Consider the following 19429-nt stretch of genomic DNA (forward strand, 5'->3'; position numbering starts at 1 on the left):
TAATTTTGTGCTAATGTGGACAAGTTCCATATGTCCTTGAATGTTGAAATTCAGACAGTCAAAACCACACAAGCATGTACACAGATGCGCACCGACACATGCACCAGACACAATTAGTGCTTTCCTAGGTTGTCACATGGTCTAAAAAAAAACCACATGCACACACGCACACACACGATGCTGCCAGAAGGAAGCAGATGATTGGATGAGCACAGCGCTCAAGCAAATCCAGTCTCCACTTTAAAGGGGTTTCGCAGTCTCAGCATTATTTTCTACACATAGACTGAAGGAAGATGAAGGTAAGTTTTTGCCAAAGCACAAAAAAAGGTGGAGCGGAAGGAGACAGGGGAAACACGAGGTGGGAATCTGCTATGTGTAGACAGCTAGGTGGACAATTAGAAGGAGGGTTTTCATGGCCACATAGTGAGCTTAGTTATGCGAAAAATTACTGTAATTTGGTGCAGATAAAGGTCACTTTTGTGAACACTAATATGGGTCCTCTTTCATATACTGGCCTGATGTATTTATCCAAATGTTGCAATTCAAGCATTTAAGAAGCTGGATACTGAAAAGGGTGTATAATATGGTGTTGAAGTTTCCATGACATCAAAATCCCCATTTTCTTATCTTTATCTCTCTAACTTCAAACAAAATGAGTTTGTGACATGGTTTAAATCTGACATCAATCAGGTCTGTCGATTGAATGCAAAACACAAAAAAACAACATAATACTTAAGAAGAATGACGCTGTTTGTGATGTAGAAAGTTACAAATTATTCAAGTACCCACCCACTCATGACCTGAAAGGCAATATGACATTTCCAGATTTGAAGCAAGGTGAGGCTCAACTGCTGCCAAGTCCAAAAAACACAGTCTGTTCGACGACAACAATACTTAACGATATTCATAGCGAAGCTTGCGGTCATCGTTTCCAAACTGTTGAAGGATGCAAACGCCATGTCACAAGATGCCGTGATATCGCCGAGGACTATCTATCTATTTTCTAAACCTGTGTGCCGGTGCCTATCTCAGCTGACTTTGCACGGAGTAAATAAAAATAAAAAACTGATGGCATGGGTACTTCAATCATTTGGATGGCTGGGCCAATAGTGAATGGCATTGTTCACTTAAAATTATGGCAGCTGGTTGCATTTCCAAGAAGAGAATGTCCCTACAGCAAGATCCCAGCGTTTGGGAGAAACGGAACATTATTTCTCCACCCAGCTGCTGATCGAACTTCATGTTCTCCTCTCACTGGCTGACGTGTATCACACAGAAATGAGGCATTGCAGAGTTCTTATTGTGCCTGTGGTGAAAACGGACCGAGATGTCATAGGCTAGGGTACAAGTATTTCTCAACGTTTCAAAGGAGGAAGGACATGAGCTTATAATACTTTTGCTCACCAACTGGAGCTGAAGTTCAGTCACTCAGCCCATTTGTGAGACAGAAAACTAAATTAAACAGAATTTCCCTCTTTAACAACAAAAAGATAGTGCAACTTTGAGATAACCTCTATTTTTCAAAGTCTGTTTTTTTTTCCTATCCTTGTGAACCTTGGCACTAAGATTTGAGTATGTGTAAGTCACTTAATTTGTTTAGGTCCTTTGATTCTCAATCCAGTTATTGTGCACAGATTCTGGTCTCAAAAAGTGGAACCAAAAAAAGAAAATTATTATCACCCACCCCTCGGGATAGGGTTGCCACTAGTGGGGATGAGGGCGGATTCAAAAAAACTTTTCAATCTGTGTCCTATATCTTTTTCATTTGAAGACAAACAAGACTCCATGCACAGCATAACCCTGCCACAGCAGTGATTGCTGACCAGTTACTAATGTCAGAAAGCAAAAGAAATAAAATCAAAACTTTCTTCCTAACTTTCATGGATTTGTAGTAGCTAAAGTTGATATTTTTGTGCATGGGAGTGTGGACAGAGAAAGAGAGTGAGAGACCTAAAGGTTATGAATGTCCCAAAGGTCTTCAGGTGGTCCCGCTCACACCAGGTCCTCTGGTTGGCCATCCTTCGCCTTGGAAGGTACTATTGTGCTTTCTGATTGGCTCTGGTGCTGGATCATCGTGCTTCCAGGCCCCCTGGACTCCCCCAACCTCAATTTATAGCTTTGCTGGTGAAGAAAAAAAGTTGAGCCAGGGTACTGGCCAATCACTTCACTGTATGCGGGCGGGGGGGCTTCCATGCGCCCGTGGATAACACAGTTGGCCACGCTGATGCCCGAGTTACTGCTCGGTGGCCTCGGGCCGCTCGCCCCCCCCCCTGTCACTCCGCCTCCCCCCATGTCGATCAAGTCACTGTCGTAGATGGTCCGGTTAGGTGGTGCCCTCACTGATTCTCGATTGAGCTCCATCTGCTGTTCGGGGTCACGAAGCTGCAAGGTGCAGGCCCCCTGATACGGTGGAGGCTCCTCCCCATCTGACAACGAGATAGTGGGCGGAAGGTCAATCTGGTGTTGTAGGTATGGATAGGTAGGCTGGAAGCGGCTGAAGCGGTCTCTGTGCATGAAGGCGGGAGTGGTGAAGCGATCCCTGGGCCGGGGCGCATATAACACCTAAGAGACAGAAATAGGTGGCTTAATACATCAAATATGAAACAATAAATCCCTGCTAATTATGTTGAAAAGACAGATTTTGTAAGCTTTCAGTTAAAAGATTCCTTGCTGTAACTCACTAAAGCTATATACGACATGAAACAAATACATTTTGGTTCATTTTGGAACTCTGAAGCACAAATCTAATTAAATAAATGGTTTGATCGTTTTTCAATACAAAATTTAAATACAAATGAGTGAACAGATAGAGCAAGCCTAACTCAAAATATTCCATATTATGTGGCATGCAGAGAATTATGGAATTTAACAGTAGTGTTGAAAATAACAGCAGTCCATTGTGACCAACCAAATTAATCCACGTTTTCAGTATATTCTTTGATTGCTTCATGTCAAACAAGTTACCAGTAAGTGCAGTAGATTCTTAGACAACCAACAACTCCATAACATTAACTTTGTTGGTTTGAAAACAAGACATGTTTAAGAGTGTTTTTGGGGTCATTCCCTTGTTGAAAGACCCATTTCAAGGGCATGTCGTCTTCATCATAAAGCAACATGACCCTTTAAGTATTTTGACATATGCAAATCGATCCGTAATCCCTGGTATGTGATAAATAGATTTTACACCATAGTAGGAGGAACATGCACCACCATGTTTCACTGTCTACACTGTGTACTGTGGCTTGAATTTGGGGGTCATCTCACAAACAGTCTGTGGTCTCTGGCCCCAAAAAGAACAATTTTACTCGAGTCAATTCACAAAATGTTCCTCAATTTCTCTTTAGGCCAGTTGTGTTCTTTGGAAAATTCTAGCCTCTTCTGCACATGCCCACCTGACTTGTACACTGTCTCCCATGTATTACCTCTGACACTCACTCATCCCCGTGTGTACCCGGGTGCACAACCGCAATCGCTTAAAGTCTCAGAGAGTCTTTAATACGTAGTAAGTGAAGTTTCACTGGCCCAATAATTGGCATAGAAATCCTTTTGGAAAATATGTCATCACCTTAAATGTGAAATAAACCCCTGTAGCGGATATATAGAAATTAAGCATCGCCAGTGGGACATAAGCACCACTCATCTAACAGGATACTTTGAAGGAGAATATTTTTTGTATTGTCTTTTAAAACAAATACTGTCAAATAGATGTAATTTAATCTGTCCACTGTCCTTATAAGTGAAGGCGTTTGGAAGGCCATCAATCAGAAAGCGAGTGAGCCAGCTATCGGTCAACATTGCCCAACCACCATATTAGCACCACACAAGCGGCCATCTCACTTAAATGGATTTCACAACCAATGATGACATAGCTCAAATAAAACAACATGATGCCAAATCTAACATTATCGGGCCCTTAGGTTGACTACAGTTGTCATGAGCAGCACTTCCAGACAAACTCCAAGCCGCCATGCAGCATGTTTGAAGTGAAAATGACCCCACGAAAAATACTGTAGTCTGCTGGCAGTGAATTTGTCTTCACAAGTTAATATGACGTAGTAAGTCAAAATCAGGTTCTTGACCAGTGTAATGTGATAAGGACAAACAGCCGTTGGGCAGTTGGTGAGAGTATAATATGAGCCAGGTCTCTTGCATCATCATCATGAGTCAGCCGCTGGGCTGTCACAAGTTGTCAGAACCAAATGAAAACGTGCACTATGATGTTTCACTTAACCAGGGCACAAGACTTTCTACAGTCACTGCTGTGCGGCTAAAAAAATGAGGTTCAGTCTTTGGCAGAATGCGCAGTCAGCCAGGAACGTCCACACTTCAGGGTTGCTACACCCAGTGTGTGTAAATGGCCAGAAGGTGTGCAAACAACAGAATTAAGTGGATGGCAGAATAGGTGCAATTAGAAAAGTCTGGAACTGCACTTCTTTTCTGATTTAATAAACTTACGGGAAAATATTCCCCCGTAGCATGAATTGGTTATTCAATAAATCACAAAAGGGACTGCCAGCAGTACATCCCGTGAACACTAGCCAGATGAAGTGAAATTAAGTGTTTTCATTATACTGTATTATATTTATAGTTAAAAAGAGGCACCACATTTTTTTGTTATTGTTGGTTTAATTGGATATAAATTCTCATATCTGCTCTCTTGGTTGTTTTTAATGCTTCTTTACTTAATGTGATGCAACCAAGCAGCCCATTGGGTGCCATGGAAACTTCTGCTATGATGTGGTTAAACAATGTGACTCAATCAAGTTACATTGGGTGCCGTGTAAACCCCAGACAGGGATGCAGCAGACAACATAAAGACTAACAATGAAGACATCGCAAAGACTCACATTGGCTATTTTTGTCACAGTTGCTTTGTTTGTCATGTTTGCTTAATTGTGATGCAGACTGAGCTAAGGAATAAAAATGAGGATTCATGGAGATGTGGGCAGAACGGGTTAGATTGTGAGAGACACATCCCACGTTCTCGTCGTGAGCAAGAAGTTCCTCTTGTCTTCCTTCCTGAGAAATTGTATTTTAAATGTCCTGGGTTACGTGAGCCTGGTTATCACCAGATGCTATATACGGGCCACGTCACTGACCATGTCCTTGATGAAGCTGTCCTTGAGGCTGCATTATCCTGACATTAATTTGGTCCTTTGAGCCTGATCCCAAGATGCCTGAGGATTCCAGCGGGTGTGTTGAATACCAGAAAGACCGTGGCAGACTCCTTCTGAGTCTAAAGACCCTTTCCGGGACTGCTGTGCGGCCGGCTGGCTGTTATCTGACAGTTGACGGGATCCAGAGACGGACGGAAGACAACAAGGTGAGTCCAATTTGGTTCAAAAAAGAGTGAAACCGGTTCAAAGGGTAAATGACGGGGAGTCATTAAAACATGTAAGGTGGCACGATTAAACCTTGTGGATACTAGTTAATAGCAAGTAGTTTGTGGGATGGCTCTCTGTTACCACAGAGTTGTTTTTATTGTTGATAACAGAATCTTCAAAGGGGATGAATTATCTTTGATCCATCAGTTTCCAGTTTATGGCTTTGCAAGATCCAATTTATCAAACTATTGCTAATTAAGTTAGTTCAGAACCTTTGTCTTTTGATCATTCTACCCAGCAGGGGGTCTGGATTGCTGAATAAGTTCTCTTTGTCTCAAGATGGGAGAATGCGGTGTTCTGGTATGTCTGTCGGACGGGCCAAATTGTCCTTTGAGGGAAGGTTTAGGACCAGGGGTGACCAAACATTTTTGTCCCAAGATCTACTTTTCATGCAGCCAACCTCCTGCGATCTAGGTACCGGGGGTGGCAGTGATAATGGTGGGCCGGTATTATTCATCTTGCATGCTTTGCATTGCTCAGTAGTGCCCAGCTACTTACAGGTAATATTAATTTGTCAAGCACAGAGATCAGAATTTAATAGCTTTCAGTTGTACATTTCCAAAAAAAGCTGTAACGAGACGATCTAAAAAAAAAAAAAAAAAAAAAAAAAAAATATCCAATGACTGAAATAAATCCTCTCCTCGTGTGTGTTCTTTCATGGGGAGGACTGTTAATTCCTCTTCTGCAATTGGGTCAGAAAGCACCATCTGAATAAAATTTCAAAATTGGGCTGTGTCACTCATCTGTAGACTCATCCAGATCTGGTGAGAAGCACTCTACGTCCAAAGTTTCTTGATGAAAATCTTGGCCACGGCTTCACTGTGTCAATTAATGGTAGTTCTTGATAACTCGTTTGTAATATTTTAGTGTTTTTACTCAGTTCAGCTCCCACACTGATTTTTATACCACCTTTATCACCTCAATCTCAAAACTTCAGCCTGGAATTTTGTACTTATTTTGACTGTGAATAGGTCAGAAAATGTCCTGTGACTAAGTGCTTTTGGCCTTTTCCCCAGAAAACTAGGAATTTTAAGTATCTTACAATAATTCACAATTCACTACGTCACAAGATTTTAATGAAGAGAAACATGGAAAATTGATTTTAGAGTTTTAGTTGGGAAGAAAAATAAATTGAACATGAACAACAGATTACAGTTTATATTTGACATTTATAAAACTTTACAAAAAAATTTATGATCATTTCTCTCAAAATGTGCAAAAATGTAAAAGATGTAGACGTGTTCATCACACAAGGCAGTACTTCCTCCCTTTGTTCAGGTTTTGGGCTGCATTTTTGTTGTTTTCACCTAACCGTCTGGTGACTGCACCATCAAAGTAATGCGAAAAGATTTAACTTGTTGATGGGTTTTCTATCCTGAGAATTGAGAATCAAGCAACGGGATGGATGATAGGCTGACATCTTTATTTTTTTGTCACACGAACAACCAAAGTTGCCTTCACAATCGACTGGTCGATCGTGATCGATGCATTGCGCGCCCCTGGCTTATACCTTCTGTCGCTTTGGGGAGTCACCAATATTCATTACAAACCTTGAATAAAAAGCAAATGACCTTTTTCAAAAGCAGTTGTTCCATTACCATGGCGATTTGTTTCATTTGTTACCAAACACCCTTTTATTGGGGTCTATGTTTTGTTTTCCGCAAAACAATTTGCATTAAATTCCACACGAAGAATAATGCAAAAATAAGTTTTTCTTCTTGGAAAGAAAAATCTCTTTTCATTCAATAATGTATGTAAATACAATCTGTAATAAATTGACATTTTGAATGTTGTACAATTTATCACAGTAAACTGAGCTGTCGAAACAGCATAGATTGAAGAGTTACACCGCACCTGATCCACCTCTGTCATGGACTTTCCTCATCTAGATACTTGTGCAGGTTAGGCTTGCAAGCTCAGAAACATATTTAAAGCTTGGAAGTTCGTACTTTGGGTCTAATGTTTTCAAAACGTAGATAAATCACTGCTATTTCAACATATGAATGGTCACCGTGTCTCGTTAATTTGACTTTTGAAATCTTCAGTATGATTGCCATCCACTGGGCTCTGCTCTTTTCTGTCATATGGAACACAAGATGAATATAATTCTGCTATTGTCTGTCTGAGTGTGAGATAAAGTCTCTAGTCACTTTTTTTGCAATAATAGGTTTAGGACAGCTGAAAAAATCACTAATTTGCCAACACTGATTGTACTTTTCTAAAGTATCTCCAATCTGCAGCCATGTTGTTAATGGAAGAAGTGCATGAAGGTGGAGATGCACTTTGAACTATGAAAGTCCCTAAAAAATAAAAATATTTTTAAAAAATATTAACGGAGGTGTGGCGAAGGACTGGTTAGCACACATTGCTCACAGTTCTGGGGATTGGGGTTCAAATCCAGTCTTGCCAGAGTGAAGTTTGCATGTTTTCCCTGTGCCTGCGTGGGTTTTTCCTGGCTACTTTGGTTTTCCTCCCACTTCCCCAAAACATGGATGACAGGTGAACTGAGAACTCTAAATTGGCCACAGGTGTGAATGTGAGTCTCAATCGTTTGTGTATATGTGCCCTGACATTGGGTGGCGATCAATTCAGGGTTTGCCCCGTCTTTCCCCCCACGACTGGCATAGGGCGTGTTAGCTTGTTCTGAATATCGCACCAGGGCAGCACAGACTGGTGGAGAAATTCTTTGTGTGTTACACACTTGGTCATTAAAGCTGATTCAGATTCTGATATCTGCAAACCTAGTTAGGATAAGCAGTTTGCAAAATGAATGAATGACAGAAAAATACAGATGACCTCGCCCAATAAAATTATTTGCCCATCACTACTATACTATACTATTGATGTAAAAATGCTGAATATTTAGTGCAATTTGAACCAAAAATGCATGAAGTCTAAGCAACAACATTTTTTTCAACTGACTAATAATCTTATTAAAGGACACTACAGTACCACTTGCAGCAGACATTACAGCAAAGTGGTAATTACAACGCTGGAGTGAGCTAAACGTGAAAACAATATTTTAATCTCAATTAGGCTCTCTTTTCATTTTACACCAATTTCAAACATTACTTTGGTGAGCAGCTTTAAGATGGGGAACATTTGAATGAAGCATTTTTGTAGTACACCCTCACAGATAGGTACTTTGGATAGAGACAACGACTGACTGTAAAATCATCAGGGTGTAGGGGAAGAGGCGCTTAGTAAAAGATGGGACTGTGAAATATGAGAATGGAACTAAAACAATCAGAGACAATGAAAGCTAATGAGACATGGAGGCAGCATATGGAGAGGAAGCAGAAACAAAGATGAGAGACAAAGGAGGAAATAAAAGATGCAATAGAGAAAAACAGCAAAAAATATAAAAGCAGACTAGTCAGATTGATAGACAGGGGTGATCGTGGGAGAAAGGTGTGGAGTTGATACGAGGGAGCAGAGTGAGCAGAGCAGGGCAGCTCTCAGATGGCTGTCTAGACTGTGTCAGGGGAGGTGCTGCTGATTAATGACGCACCACACACATGCGCACACCCATACACACACTATGGCCTGTAGCGCTTTAACACCAACACTATTAAGATCCTCCCACTGTTTAATATTTGTTGACACTGAAGGCTTTTGGATGCCACTAATGAAAACCAACCCAAATGCAAAACATACCCAAAGTTCGCCAAGTGAAACCTCCCTACAGCTTCATGTCTCTTTGCAATAAGTCAAAAACCATTGTCAGAATTGTGTTTGAATGCCTTTGGGGCTGTTTGTGTTACTCCCAGTATGTCTACTCGGTTGTGATTTGTAAGCAAACACGTGAACAGTCACTGAGACTATATTGGCATTTTTGTCTTTGAGAATATGTTAAGTTGATATGATTTAGAAACCAGTGCCACACTGTATATGGGTATACTTACAAATAATTCCTTATGATAAAACACTGACGAAAGGTATTGGAATGGCAAGTTCAATGCCTTTTTTTTTTATTCTATACTGAAGACATTTGGGATTCAGATCAAAAGATGAATGTGAGAACATTTTTTAAATTACATCATTCAATTCATTTCACTTCTTTAATTTCTTTTGTTTCTGGGGGTTCCAGTCTTCAGTCACCTCTTCAGGAGGTCAAATGCATGCTCTATTGGATTAAGATCCAGTGATTGACTTGGACAGTCTAAGACCTTCCACTTTTCCTACTTGATAAAATCCTTTTTTGTGTTGACATTGTGTTCTGGTTTATTCTCTAGTTGCATGATGATACTTCTGATGAGTTTGGATGCATTTTTCTGTAAATTGCCAGACAAATGGTTTTGTAGACTCTAGAAATCATTCTGCTTCGACTATCATGAGTTACATTATTGATAAAGACTAGTGAGCCCATTCCAGAAGGAGCCATGCAAGAGCATACCATGACATTACCTACACCATGGCTTCACAGATGAGCTTGCGTGTTTTGGATCGCGAGCTGAGCCTTTCTTTCTCCATACTTTGGTCTTTCCATCACATTAGTAGTAGAGGCTAATCTCATCAGTCCATAAAACCTTGTTCCAAAACTTTTGTGGCAAATCTCTTTGCAAAATCCAATCTGGCCTTCTGATGCTATGCTGATGAGTAGTTAGGATATTCTGGTATGGCCTGTGTAATTATTCACTTGAAGATTTCTTTGACTGGCGGATTGTGATATCTTAAAACCTCCTTGTAGATGTTGATAGTGATGTCACTGACTTTTTTTTCCTGTGTTTCTTCACAGCTCTTACAATGTTTCCGCCATTCACTGCTGTTGAGTCCGTTGGCTGGCCTGTTAAAGGAACACTTCGTCCATGGTAATAGGAATGGGAACACACGTTAAACGTTACTAGATGAGGGTTCAGTGTTTTTTTTTTTTTAATGCCAGAGTAATCCACAGATTTCACCAAGAAACGTCTCTAAATTGGAAAAGTATCGAAATTCCTTTCTAGCTCAGATATTCCAATGAGCCCTGCTGGAAAACTGACAGCCAATCAGCGTTTCCCATGCCTGCAGTGGTTGCTGTTCTGACCCCCCATTGCTCGTGGATATGTTTCACCGAACAGAGAACGTATATTATCTGTCATTTTGAGGCCGATTTTTGTGAAAAATAATTACAAACAAGAACAAAAATATCATAATGTACAATGTTCATGCCTGTGCATTTGAGCCAGAATACACAGGCGGCATTCGACGTGTTGGAGAGGGGGGGTGGGACTGACGACGAACAATAATCCCAATATATGGACTGCGGAGATGTGTTTGATGCTTTTCTGAGGAGTTGGTTTAGATGTAGAACATATACAGCAGGAGTGGCCAGACGTTTTTACCCCAAGATCTACTTTTCAAGCAGCCAGCCTGTTGCGATCGACCGGCGGCAGGGGGGCGGGGTTGGTGCACGCACGCATCGCCGTAAATAGGATATGTCAGACCGCCACACCAGGAAGTGTTGTGTGCTAAGAGCCAATAAAGCGAGTATAACAGCAAGTCAATGCTCCGTGTCATTACTACCCCCGCCATTGAGCAAACAAAACAAAAATAATATTGTACAATGTTTAAGCATTTGAGCCAGAATACACACTGGCGGAACTTGACGTGTTGGAGAGGGGGCGTGATGGTGACGGAGGAGCATAACATAGACCTCGGAGATGTTCCACACAGGCTCGTTTTGAAAGAATGGGGGTCCTCATAACTGTGAGGCCAACGCTTTACAGCTGCTCCACCGTGCGGCCGCATAAAGTATGTTATTGCTTATACAGTACTGGCACAAGAGGTTATAGGTAAGCGGCTAATAACCAGTAATTGTTAGATGCGTCCAAATAGTCCCAGCTGATGAATGAGCCTCAACTGTGAGAGTCACAGCTTTATCCTGTCAGGTTGACCCCACGGGAGTTTAAAGAAGGACAAATTTGGGTGCGATTTCTCAGTTTTGTTGCAATTTGGTGCACAACACATCGGCATCTTGGCCTCGCTAGAACGAATGCTAAGCTCCAGCGACGTCAGGGGCGGGGTCAAGGACGTTGGCTCCGGGTCTGGCTGTGAAAGCTGGCACATATTCAGATTTTGCTTGGATTTCAAAAATGTTCTTTATTTTCATTTTTTTTTCAATTAATGTCCAAAATATATGTAGTAATATTACTTCACATTGGAGGGTTTGTTGTACATATGAATTTTGGAGAGATTCTTCCTTTAAATGTGTGTTGCTCAGTACACCAGCATTTCCCTTTATTTTCAGGACATTTCCAATTGTAGTATTGGCTAGCTCCAATGGTTGTGCAATAGCTCTGATCTATTTCCCATATTCTCTCAGCTTCAAAATGGTTTGCTTTTCTCCCATAGACAGCTGTCTGGTCTTCATGGTTTGTTTTAACTGACATCCCTATATACATTGTAAAAGAAACATTGTTATGAAAACTGCATATATTATTATTCACTTCAATGTCTATACGAAAAAATAAAAAAATATGAGCAGAGAGCGTGTCATTCATGCGCAGAGTTGTGGAAGTCTCACTCGACATCCAAGTGGTACCCATATTGTCATTTACAGCTGTCACACTGGGACAGCTGCTATGGGAGACGAACAACAGAGATTTTCGGATATTTCCGACGCCCCTTCTGACATGGAAGCACTTTTCAAAGAGAAAATCTCACAAAAGTGAAGGCGCAATGTTACCCTATCGTTTCGAGCCATAATTAGATGATATGCGGATCACTTCTAACTAACAACAGACTCCCCGAAAGCATTTATGACAGTATGTAGCGTACTCAGCCCCGAGCAACGACAACGCCGCGGCCAGGCACGGTCGCTCACTGAAAGTATTACGTCGTCCCCCCCAAACTATTTTTCATTTATTTATTTTTTTTAAATAGCTTCATACACACCTACCTCTCATTTGGAACCCAGTTCTTCTCCAAAATGAATGCCTCAAGAGGATTTTCATGGCGGGAGATACAAAAATACGTATACGAATGCATAATTACGTGTGGTGAAAAAACGGATGGGTCCATTCCGGCTACCTTCTTTTCATTTAAAACATACTAAAAAAATCATGCTTTACATGTCAGTAGACCTTTAACATCATATGCAGATCTCACATTTGAAACCCAAAGCCAAAAAAAGCACTAATTTTTAAGCACTCAATCTAAAAGGCGACCCCCTGAGCAACAAGAAACACCCGTCACACACGTTCAGTACTTTCGCTCTCTTGGAAATGTGGGTTTCTTCAAACAAAAGGGTTTCTTCAAACAAAAGGTTCTCTGTCCTGAGTTGTTGAAACCAATGTTTTTCAACCACTGTACTATGGCTTAGTGTCTGGTGTGCTGTGAGAAATCATCCAATTTCACCTAATTGGTGTAAAAATATTTTTGCGAATGAATCCGCAAATAATGTGCGGTCGGCGACTGTGCTGCCCAATGATCTGCGGAGTAATAACAGCATACACTTCTGTATCAGTGGATGGCAATCAGCAGCTAATTACTTTGATTAGCGATATGTCATGTGGCAGTGACATTATTGCTAGCGAATCTATACGGTGACAGTGATGGAAAAGTCTTTGAAAAGAAATGCTAACTAAGAATTGGACCCTGAACAAAATTTTGACCCAGCTGAAGCACCAACTATGAGTGGAGGTCAAAAGAAACCAAAGGTGGTTTACTTGTGGAAAGTCTTTGGTGTGAGGCAATATCACGAAAGCTAGCTTTGATTTAGATTTACTCTTGCCTGGGATGCAATGATACAAACTCCATTTTGCTTAGTGTGTGGTTAAAAGCTATCCACCAGTGCTATGATCCCAAGAAAGCTTAAACGGCATCTCCAAACATAACAACCTTCACTTCAGAACAAGAATACAGAGTATTTTGTTAATCTCCGTGCACATGGAGAAACAGGCGAAGTTGACGGGAAAAACAACAGATAAATGAGAAAGTTTGTTTTCTCAGTTTCACCAGGTATACATCTCTAATGTACATATTTAGATACTCTTTAAAGTACTTTAGTACTGGACTGTTCTTTTGCTGTAAGTTTAATTTAAAGCAAGCTGGTTGCTGTGTTGAAAGTTGAAATCCAATAGCCATTGTGAAACAGAAATGTCTAAGGCTTTACAATTTAGTCATGATTTAAAAAAAAAAAACGCAACAACAAATCCACACATTTAGTTATTGTACCATATTTTCTGGACTACACGTCGCTCCAGAGTACAAGTCGCAACACCGATAAAATCCATAAAAACGAAGATAAAAACATAACAGGGTTCATACTCAAAATTTAAGGGCTTTTTAGGGGTATTCTTAGGGGCTGACACGAAAAATTTAGGGCTGACACGGAAAAAATTTAGGGGCGACACGAAAAATTTAGGGCCATCGTGGGAAATCAAGAGTAAGGAAAAAAGACTCACCCAATGGTGCCATCAACCGTTCTTGGTTCATCAAATGTTCCAGTACCTCAGTACCTGTGACAGTGATCACCTGTTGCCCCTTGTGGTAGTTCTCATTGATATGACCATTGTAAACATCTTCACATAACAGTATACAGAAAAACAGATTCTAACTACAATTGCAACTATATACACACAAATGCCTTCTACTGATGTCTGTTTCAGCACTCCTACTCTAGCTCCTTGAGCCTACCCAGTGCCTCCTCTATTTATTGCTGCAGAGGTGCCAAAGTGGCTCTCTTGTCCATTGCTCTGCCTCTGAGTGCATTGGTCTCGGTGATAAACCTCAGATTCCTCTTTTCTTCTGCCTTCTCACACAGCCTGTCAGCCTTCTCAATAAGCGTTGATATGTCAGTCTCTATTCTGGCTTTTTTGGCTTTGAGGAAGTAGAGATGAAAAGTGGGCAGCGATGCCAAATGGAGCCAGGTACGAAGTCTTCCTTTCCCCACAGTGGTAGTTTTTAGCAATGTCACTGTTTGGGAACATGCCTGCAAACACTTTCGAATTATTTTATCAAGATTTGTAACTGTAATGGCTGCAGATCACTTTTAAAGTCCACACGATCTCTGCCTTTAACGAGTCCGTCTTCGTGTATTGAACTACATTCATAAAGCCTGACTTCTGGCTGGACAACTGTAGGTGCGCATAAGGGATCGCAACCGGTTACAAATAACCGGCTATAACCGGTTTTCGGGTTTTGAAACCGTAATTGGACTTTAGAAATCGGTTAAAATTTCCAATCATTTCTTCCGGTTCCGGTTCTCCACATTGCGCTATTTTTTCAACATCATTTCCACTTTTTTCAAGTTTCGCTGTTTGAGTAAAGTTGGACTCAAAAGAACATTCAGTTAAATCAAAGAATATAACATGGCATCGAGGAAACACTCCAAAGTATGGGCGTAAACTTGTTTTATTGGCAGACATCAAAACACTAGCTGGTCATGAAAGTAAGCGTTTTTTTGCAATCCCTAGTGCGCATGAACCGGTAGTACCACTGCCTGAAGTTGATTGGCAGACATCAAAACACTACTCGCAAAACGGGGGGAACTCTGAACTCGTCACTCCGGAAGAGCAACAACAAAAACAGTTTGTGCGGAACCCCGCACCCCAACTCGAGGTCCCGCGGGTGAATTATGTAAACACCACAATGGTACCGTTTTTTTGCTACAGCTGTTCGGTTAAAACCGGTCATGAAAGTAAGCGTTTTTTTGCGTTCCCTAGTGCGCATGCACTGGTAGTACCACTGCCTGAAGTTGATGCTTCACTATCTTGATATTTTAGAAACAGATTCATAGCAATGGAAGATGAGAGAATCTTCGCCAAATCAGCGTGTCTCCTGTTTTTCCGGTGCGACTCCAGCGCTTTGACGCCCATCTTTTCAAGCTGGTAAAACTCTGCTTGCACAGATGGCAGTAAAACATGTGTCGATCTTTTGGATCTCGACGAACCCAGCTCCCAAACTCCTTATTGTCAACCCAAGCTTCTTGAAAAATGCACTTCCCCGTGATACAAGTTGGATCGATGAAAGAACTACGCTACGTTGTAACGAAGACGAAGTGAAATGCCTACTCCCGGAAACAAACAATGGAATATCGACAAGATGGCGACTAGTTGTCAACACGGTGACTTCCATTGACAATTTCCGGCTGATTTGGACGCCAGATGGATCGCTATTTTTTTTAAATAAAAGATTAATTTATTTTTTGGGGAGAATTTTAGCGATAGAGGTCCTCCCTTTGTTTTTTTAAGGCCTTTTTAGGGGCTTGACCGGTTTTCGCAGATTTTAAGGACTTTTACGAGCCCCTAAATGCACCTTCGAAGATTTAGGGGTTTTTAGGGACTTTTAGGGCCGCGTGCGAACCCTGTATATAAGTCGGACTGCAGTATAAGTCGAATTTTTGGGGAAATTTATTTGATAAAATCCAACACCAAGAACAGACGTCATTTAAATTTAAATAAACAATTTTAAATTAATATAGAATAGAGGCAACAACAGGCTGAACGGTATACTTGCGTTACATGACACAACTGAGAATGTGCCTGGTATGTTAATACAACATTGAGAGTTATTCCGATAACTGTAGCATAAATAACATACGAAGAAGTTTACCAAAACAATCCGTGTCACTCCAAATGTCGGGTAACTAAAATCCAATGAAATCTTCATCCTCTGTGTCACTTCTAAAAAAGTCTGCCAACTCCAGCGGTAGACGACGCGCTGCTTCCTTTTCTACATCGCTTAGGCCAGACTCGTCGGTGGCACTTACAACTAGCCTATTCCAGCCTTTCTGAATCCTGACAGGATCGTTTTGGTGTCATGGAAGCCCATACTTTTTCGAGCAATCCAATGATTTCCTGGAAAGTTCCATGGCTGATTCACCCGGAGGCTGTGCTCTCCATACGTCATCAGATACATGGGCCATGTCTCAGTGTGAAAATAGATAAGAGACTCGAAAAATGGATGGATGTAATAACGTGTTAATTTCACATCCAAGTCGCTCAGGAGAATAAGTCGCACCCTCGGAACAAACTATGAAAAAAAAAAAAAACGTGACTAATAGTCCGGAAAATAGGGTACATATCCAGAGTGCTAACAAAGGCAATCAGTAAACTTTACAGGATATCTTGGTACGCTTGTGTTTGGTCTAGAGTGGATATGCTATTTGCTTGAAAATAAAACTTTGATCATTTGTTTTTTATTCTGTTTTGCTATTTGAGATTTTATTCAAGGCTCAGTCTACCCCCACACACAGTCTGGTAGTCTAAGTGCAGGAGTGTTCAGTGTCACGATGTGTTACCTCGGTGGCTCCTTGGCGCGAGTTGCTGTCTGAAGGCCACAGACACCCATCCTACACAAAAAGGAAAAAAAAGACAATGCAACGTTTGTCGTTAAAGTACAAATTAAACCAATCGTTCTTTTTGTCTAATACTGAAAAGGTGATCAGATATTAATGACGTTTTATTGCATTCATACTTTGAACAAAAAAAGCCGAAAACTATGGCTCTGGATTCTGATGCTGCATTTTTGCAAGTGTGTCTGCTTCTGTTAAACAATTTGAGTTTTGATGGGATGGAGCAAAAGTGTGAAAGGAGAATTGAGGGAAAAATATGTAAATGGATGCTCGCAGAGCAATTATTTGGTGTTTGCCAATGATAAAAGCACCAGGCCAATGGACCAGTCATTTTCGACTCCTCATGGCCATTTGTCTCATCAAAATCCATACACAGTGTAATAGCTTGTACAGATAAATAACACATTATCTATACTCTTGTGAAATAGCTCTAGATATTTGGTTGGAAAACCTTTTTACACAAGGTACGCCCTTTAAAAAAAAAAAAAAAAAAAATCACGTGGTTTTTACCAAGTACAACCATGAACGACTACTATCTACTGTAGCCCCAAATGTTATGAAAAATTAAGACAGGTTGTATTCTTAAAAGCTATATTTATTAGTGTAAGAACACAAAGTACACTGAACTTTAGCACTGCGCCCAAATATAAGAAAATACAATAGCTACTTTTGATTATTCCATTAAAATGTATCAAAGAAATTAAATAAAGATTGTACCTAATTATTTGAATACAACCAGTCCTTAAAGATGAAACACAAATATTGTGAACTTAAAAGTTAAAGACAACTATATTGTACTTAACAGATAAACTACACTAAATTTGGAATTAAAAAAAAAATGGATTGTTTGAACATTTAATCCAGTGATTATTTTTTCTGTGCAAGGGTGTCAAACAAATTTTAGTTCACGGGCCACATTCCCCTCAATTTCTCAAATGGGGTGGACCAGCAATTCAATTTTTTTTACAATTTTTGGGGTGGAGATAATTGGAACAAAATTTGGAAAAATATTTACATTTAATATTATCTTGTTACAAATCTTTCAAACCATGAGCAATCTTTTGCCCCCCCCCAGAAACTGTATTCTGTTCGACTGACCGACTGATTCTCAAACTTCAAGTATAATATTAAGAAACCACAGAGGAAGCTTAGAAACTCCACTGTGACACAGTAAAACTGTATAAAAGGGATACAGATCCTCCATTCCGTTTGACCCAACAATGGAACAGGACATAAAAAAAATCTCTATATCTATATAATTTACAGTTGCAACTTACATATCTCAGTAGACCTACAAAATGTATGCACCTTTTATTAAATAAGTTATTTAGAAATCATTTTAAATTTGCATATATTTCCACATCCAACTAGAAATCTTGAAAGGCTCAACTGCCTCAACACAAAATAGACTAAACTTGTCAAAATGAAAGTGCTGTTGGTTATCCACCTGCCTTGTAAAGTACTGTAAAATAGCAGACAGAGTGAAACTAAAAAAGGATGACAAAATGAATGTATTAGCTTTGTCTATTAAGGACATGCATATCCACAGTAACTGCAAAATGGAAAGTTTAATTAGCTGCTTAGTTAATAGTCACCCAGTAGCTTGCCATAAAAAGCTTGAGTGCAAACAATGAACCTATCGGAGGATAGCTTTAGTCTGCACAATAAGCAAACCCACTCCAACTATTAGCGCATTCCTCCGGTTGCCGTGAAGCTGTGCTCTCCATCCATCATCCACTACTCCCACAGGTTGCGCAAGCCTCTCATAAAGCTGTGATTGACAGTGATATCAACTGGCTGGAGTATTTTCGTTAAACCTTCACAGTTGCTGGCAGGTATGAAGTTGATAACTTTTAATTCATTTTGTAACTGTGGTGTGTTGTGCGCGCACATGCTACCCATCACAAGTAGAGCTTTGCATGCTCCAAAGAAGCCATCCGGACACTAAGTGTAGCAGCATATTTCACTACTTGCATTTTGTAATCTGTGAAATATGATTTTCTCTCCAATGCCATTTTTGTTTAGTCCTTCTCAGTTTTTATACAGTGAAGAAAATAAGTATTTGAACACCCTGCTATATTGCAAGTTTTCCCACTTAGAAATCATGGAGGTGTCAGATATTTTCATCGTAGGTGCATGTCCACTGTGAGAGATAATCTAAATAGAAAAATCCAGAAATCACAATGTATGATTTTTTTTAAAGATTTTTTTTGTGTGATAGCCCTAAAAATAAGTATTTCAACACCTGTCCATTAGCTAGAATTCTGACCCTCAATGATCTGTCAGTCCGCCATTAAAAGCCCACCTCCACACAATGTAATATCCTGAATCAGATGCACCTGTGTGAGGTCGTGAGCTGCATAAAGACACCTGTCCACCCCATACAATCCGTAAGACTCAAACTTGTAACATGGCTAAGACCAATGAGCTGTCCAAACACACCAGAGACAAAATTGTAGAACTCCACAGAGCTAGAAAGGGCTACAGAGAAATTGCCAAGCAGCTTGGTGAAAAAAGGTCCACTGTTGGAGCAATCATTAGAAAAATGAAAGAAGTTAAACATGACGATCAATCTCAATCGGAGTGGAGCCCCATGCAAGATATCACCTTGGGGGGTCTCAATGATCCTTAGAAAGGTGAGGAATCAGTCCAGGATGACATGACAGGACTTGGTCAATGACCTGAAAAGAGCTGGGACCACTGTTTCCAAGGTGACTGTTAGTAATATACAAAGACGTCATGGTTTGAAATTATGCATGGCACGGAA

At 40.4% G+C, this 19429-nt stretch overlaps 1 protein-coding gene across 1 annotated transcript in view; it reads right to left on the reverse strand.

The window, feature by feature from the left end:
- Positions 1-1486: 1486 nt before the first annotated feature.
- Positions 1487-19429, reverse strand: part of ldlrad4b (low density lipoprotein receptor class A domain containing 4b) — a 77095-nt gene continuing 59152 nt past the window's right edge. Inside the window, exons 4-5 of the mRNA XM_061820848.1 lie at positions 16609-16659; positions 1487-2562 (exon numbers count right to left, since the gene is read on the reverse strand). Of these exons, the coding sequence (XP_061676832.1) occupies positions 1993-2562; positions 16609-16659 (621 nt within the window). The 3' untranslated portion in view covers positions 1487-1992. The remainder of the gene's footprint in view (positions 2563-16608; positions 16660-19429) is intronic.

The sequence above is a fragment of the Syngnathoides biaculeatus genome, chromosome 5 (genome assembly GCF_019802595.1).
Source record: "Syngnathoides biaculeatus isolate LvHL_M chromosome 5, ASM1980259v1, whole genome shotgun sequence".
Taxonomy (NCBI): Eukaryota; Metazoa; Chordata; class Actinopteri; order Syngnathiformes; family Syngnathidae; genus Syngnathoides; species Syngnathoides biaculeatus.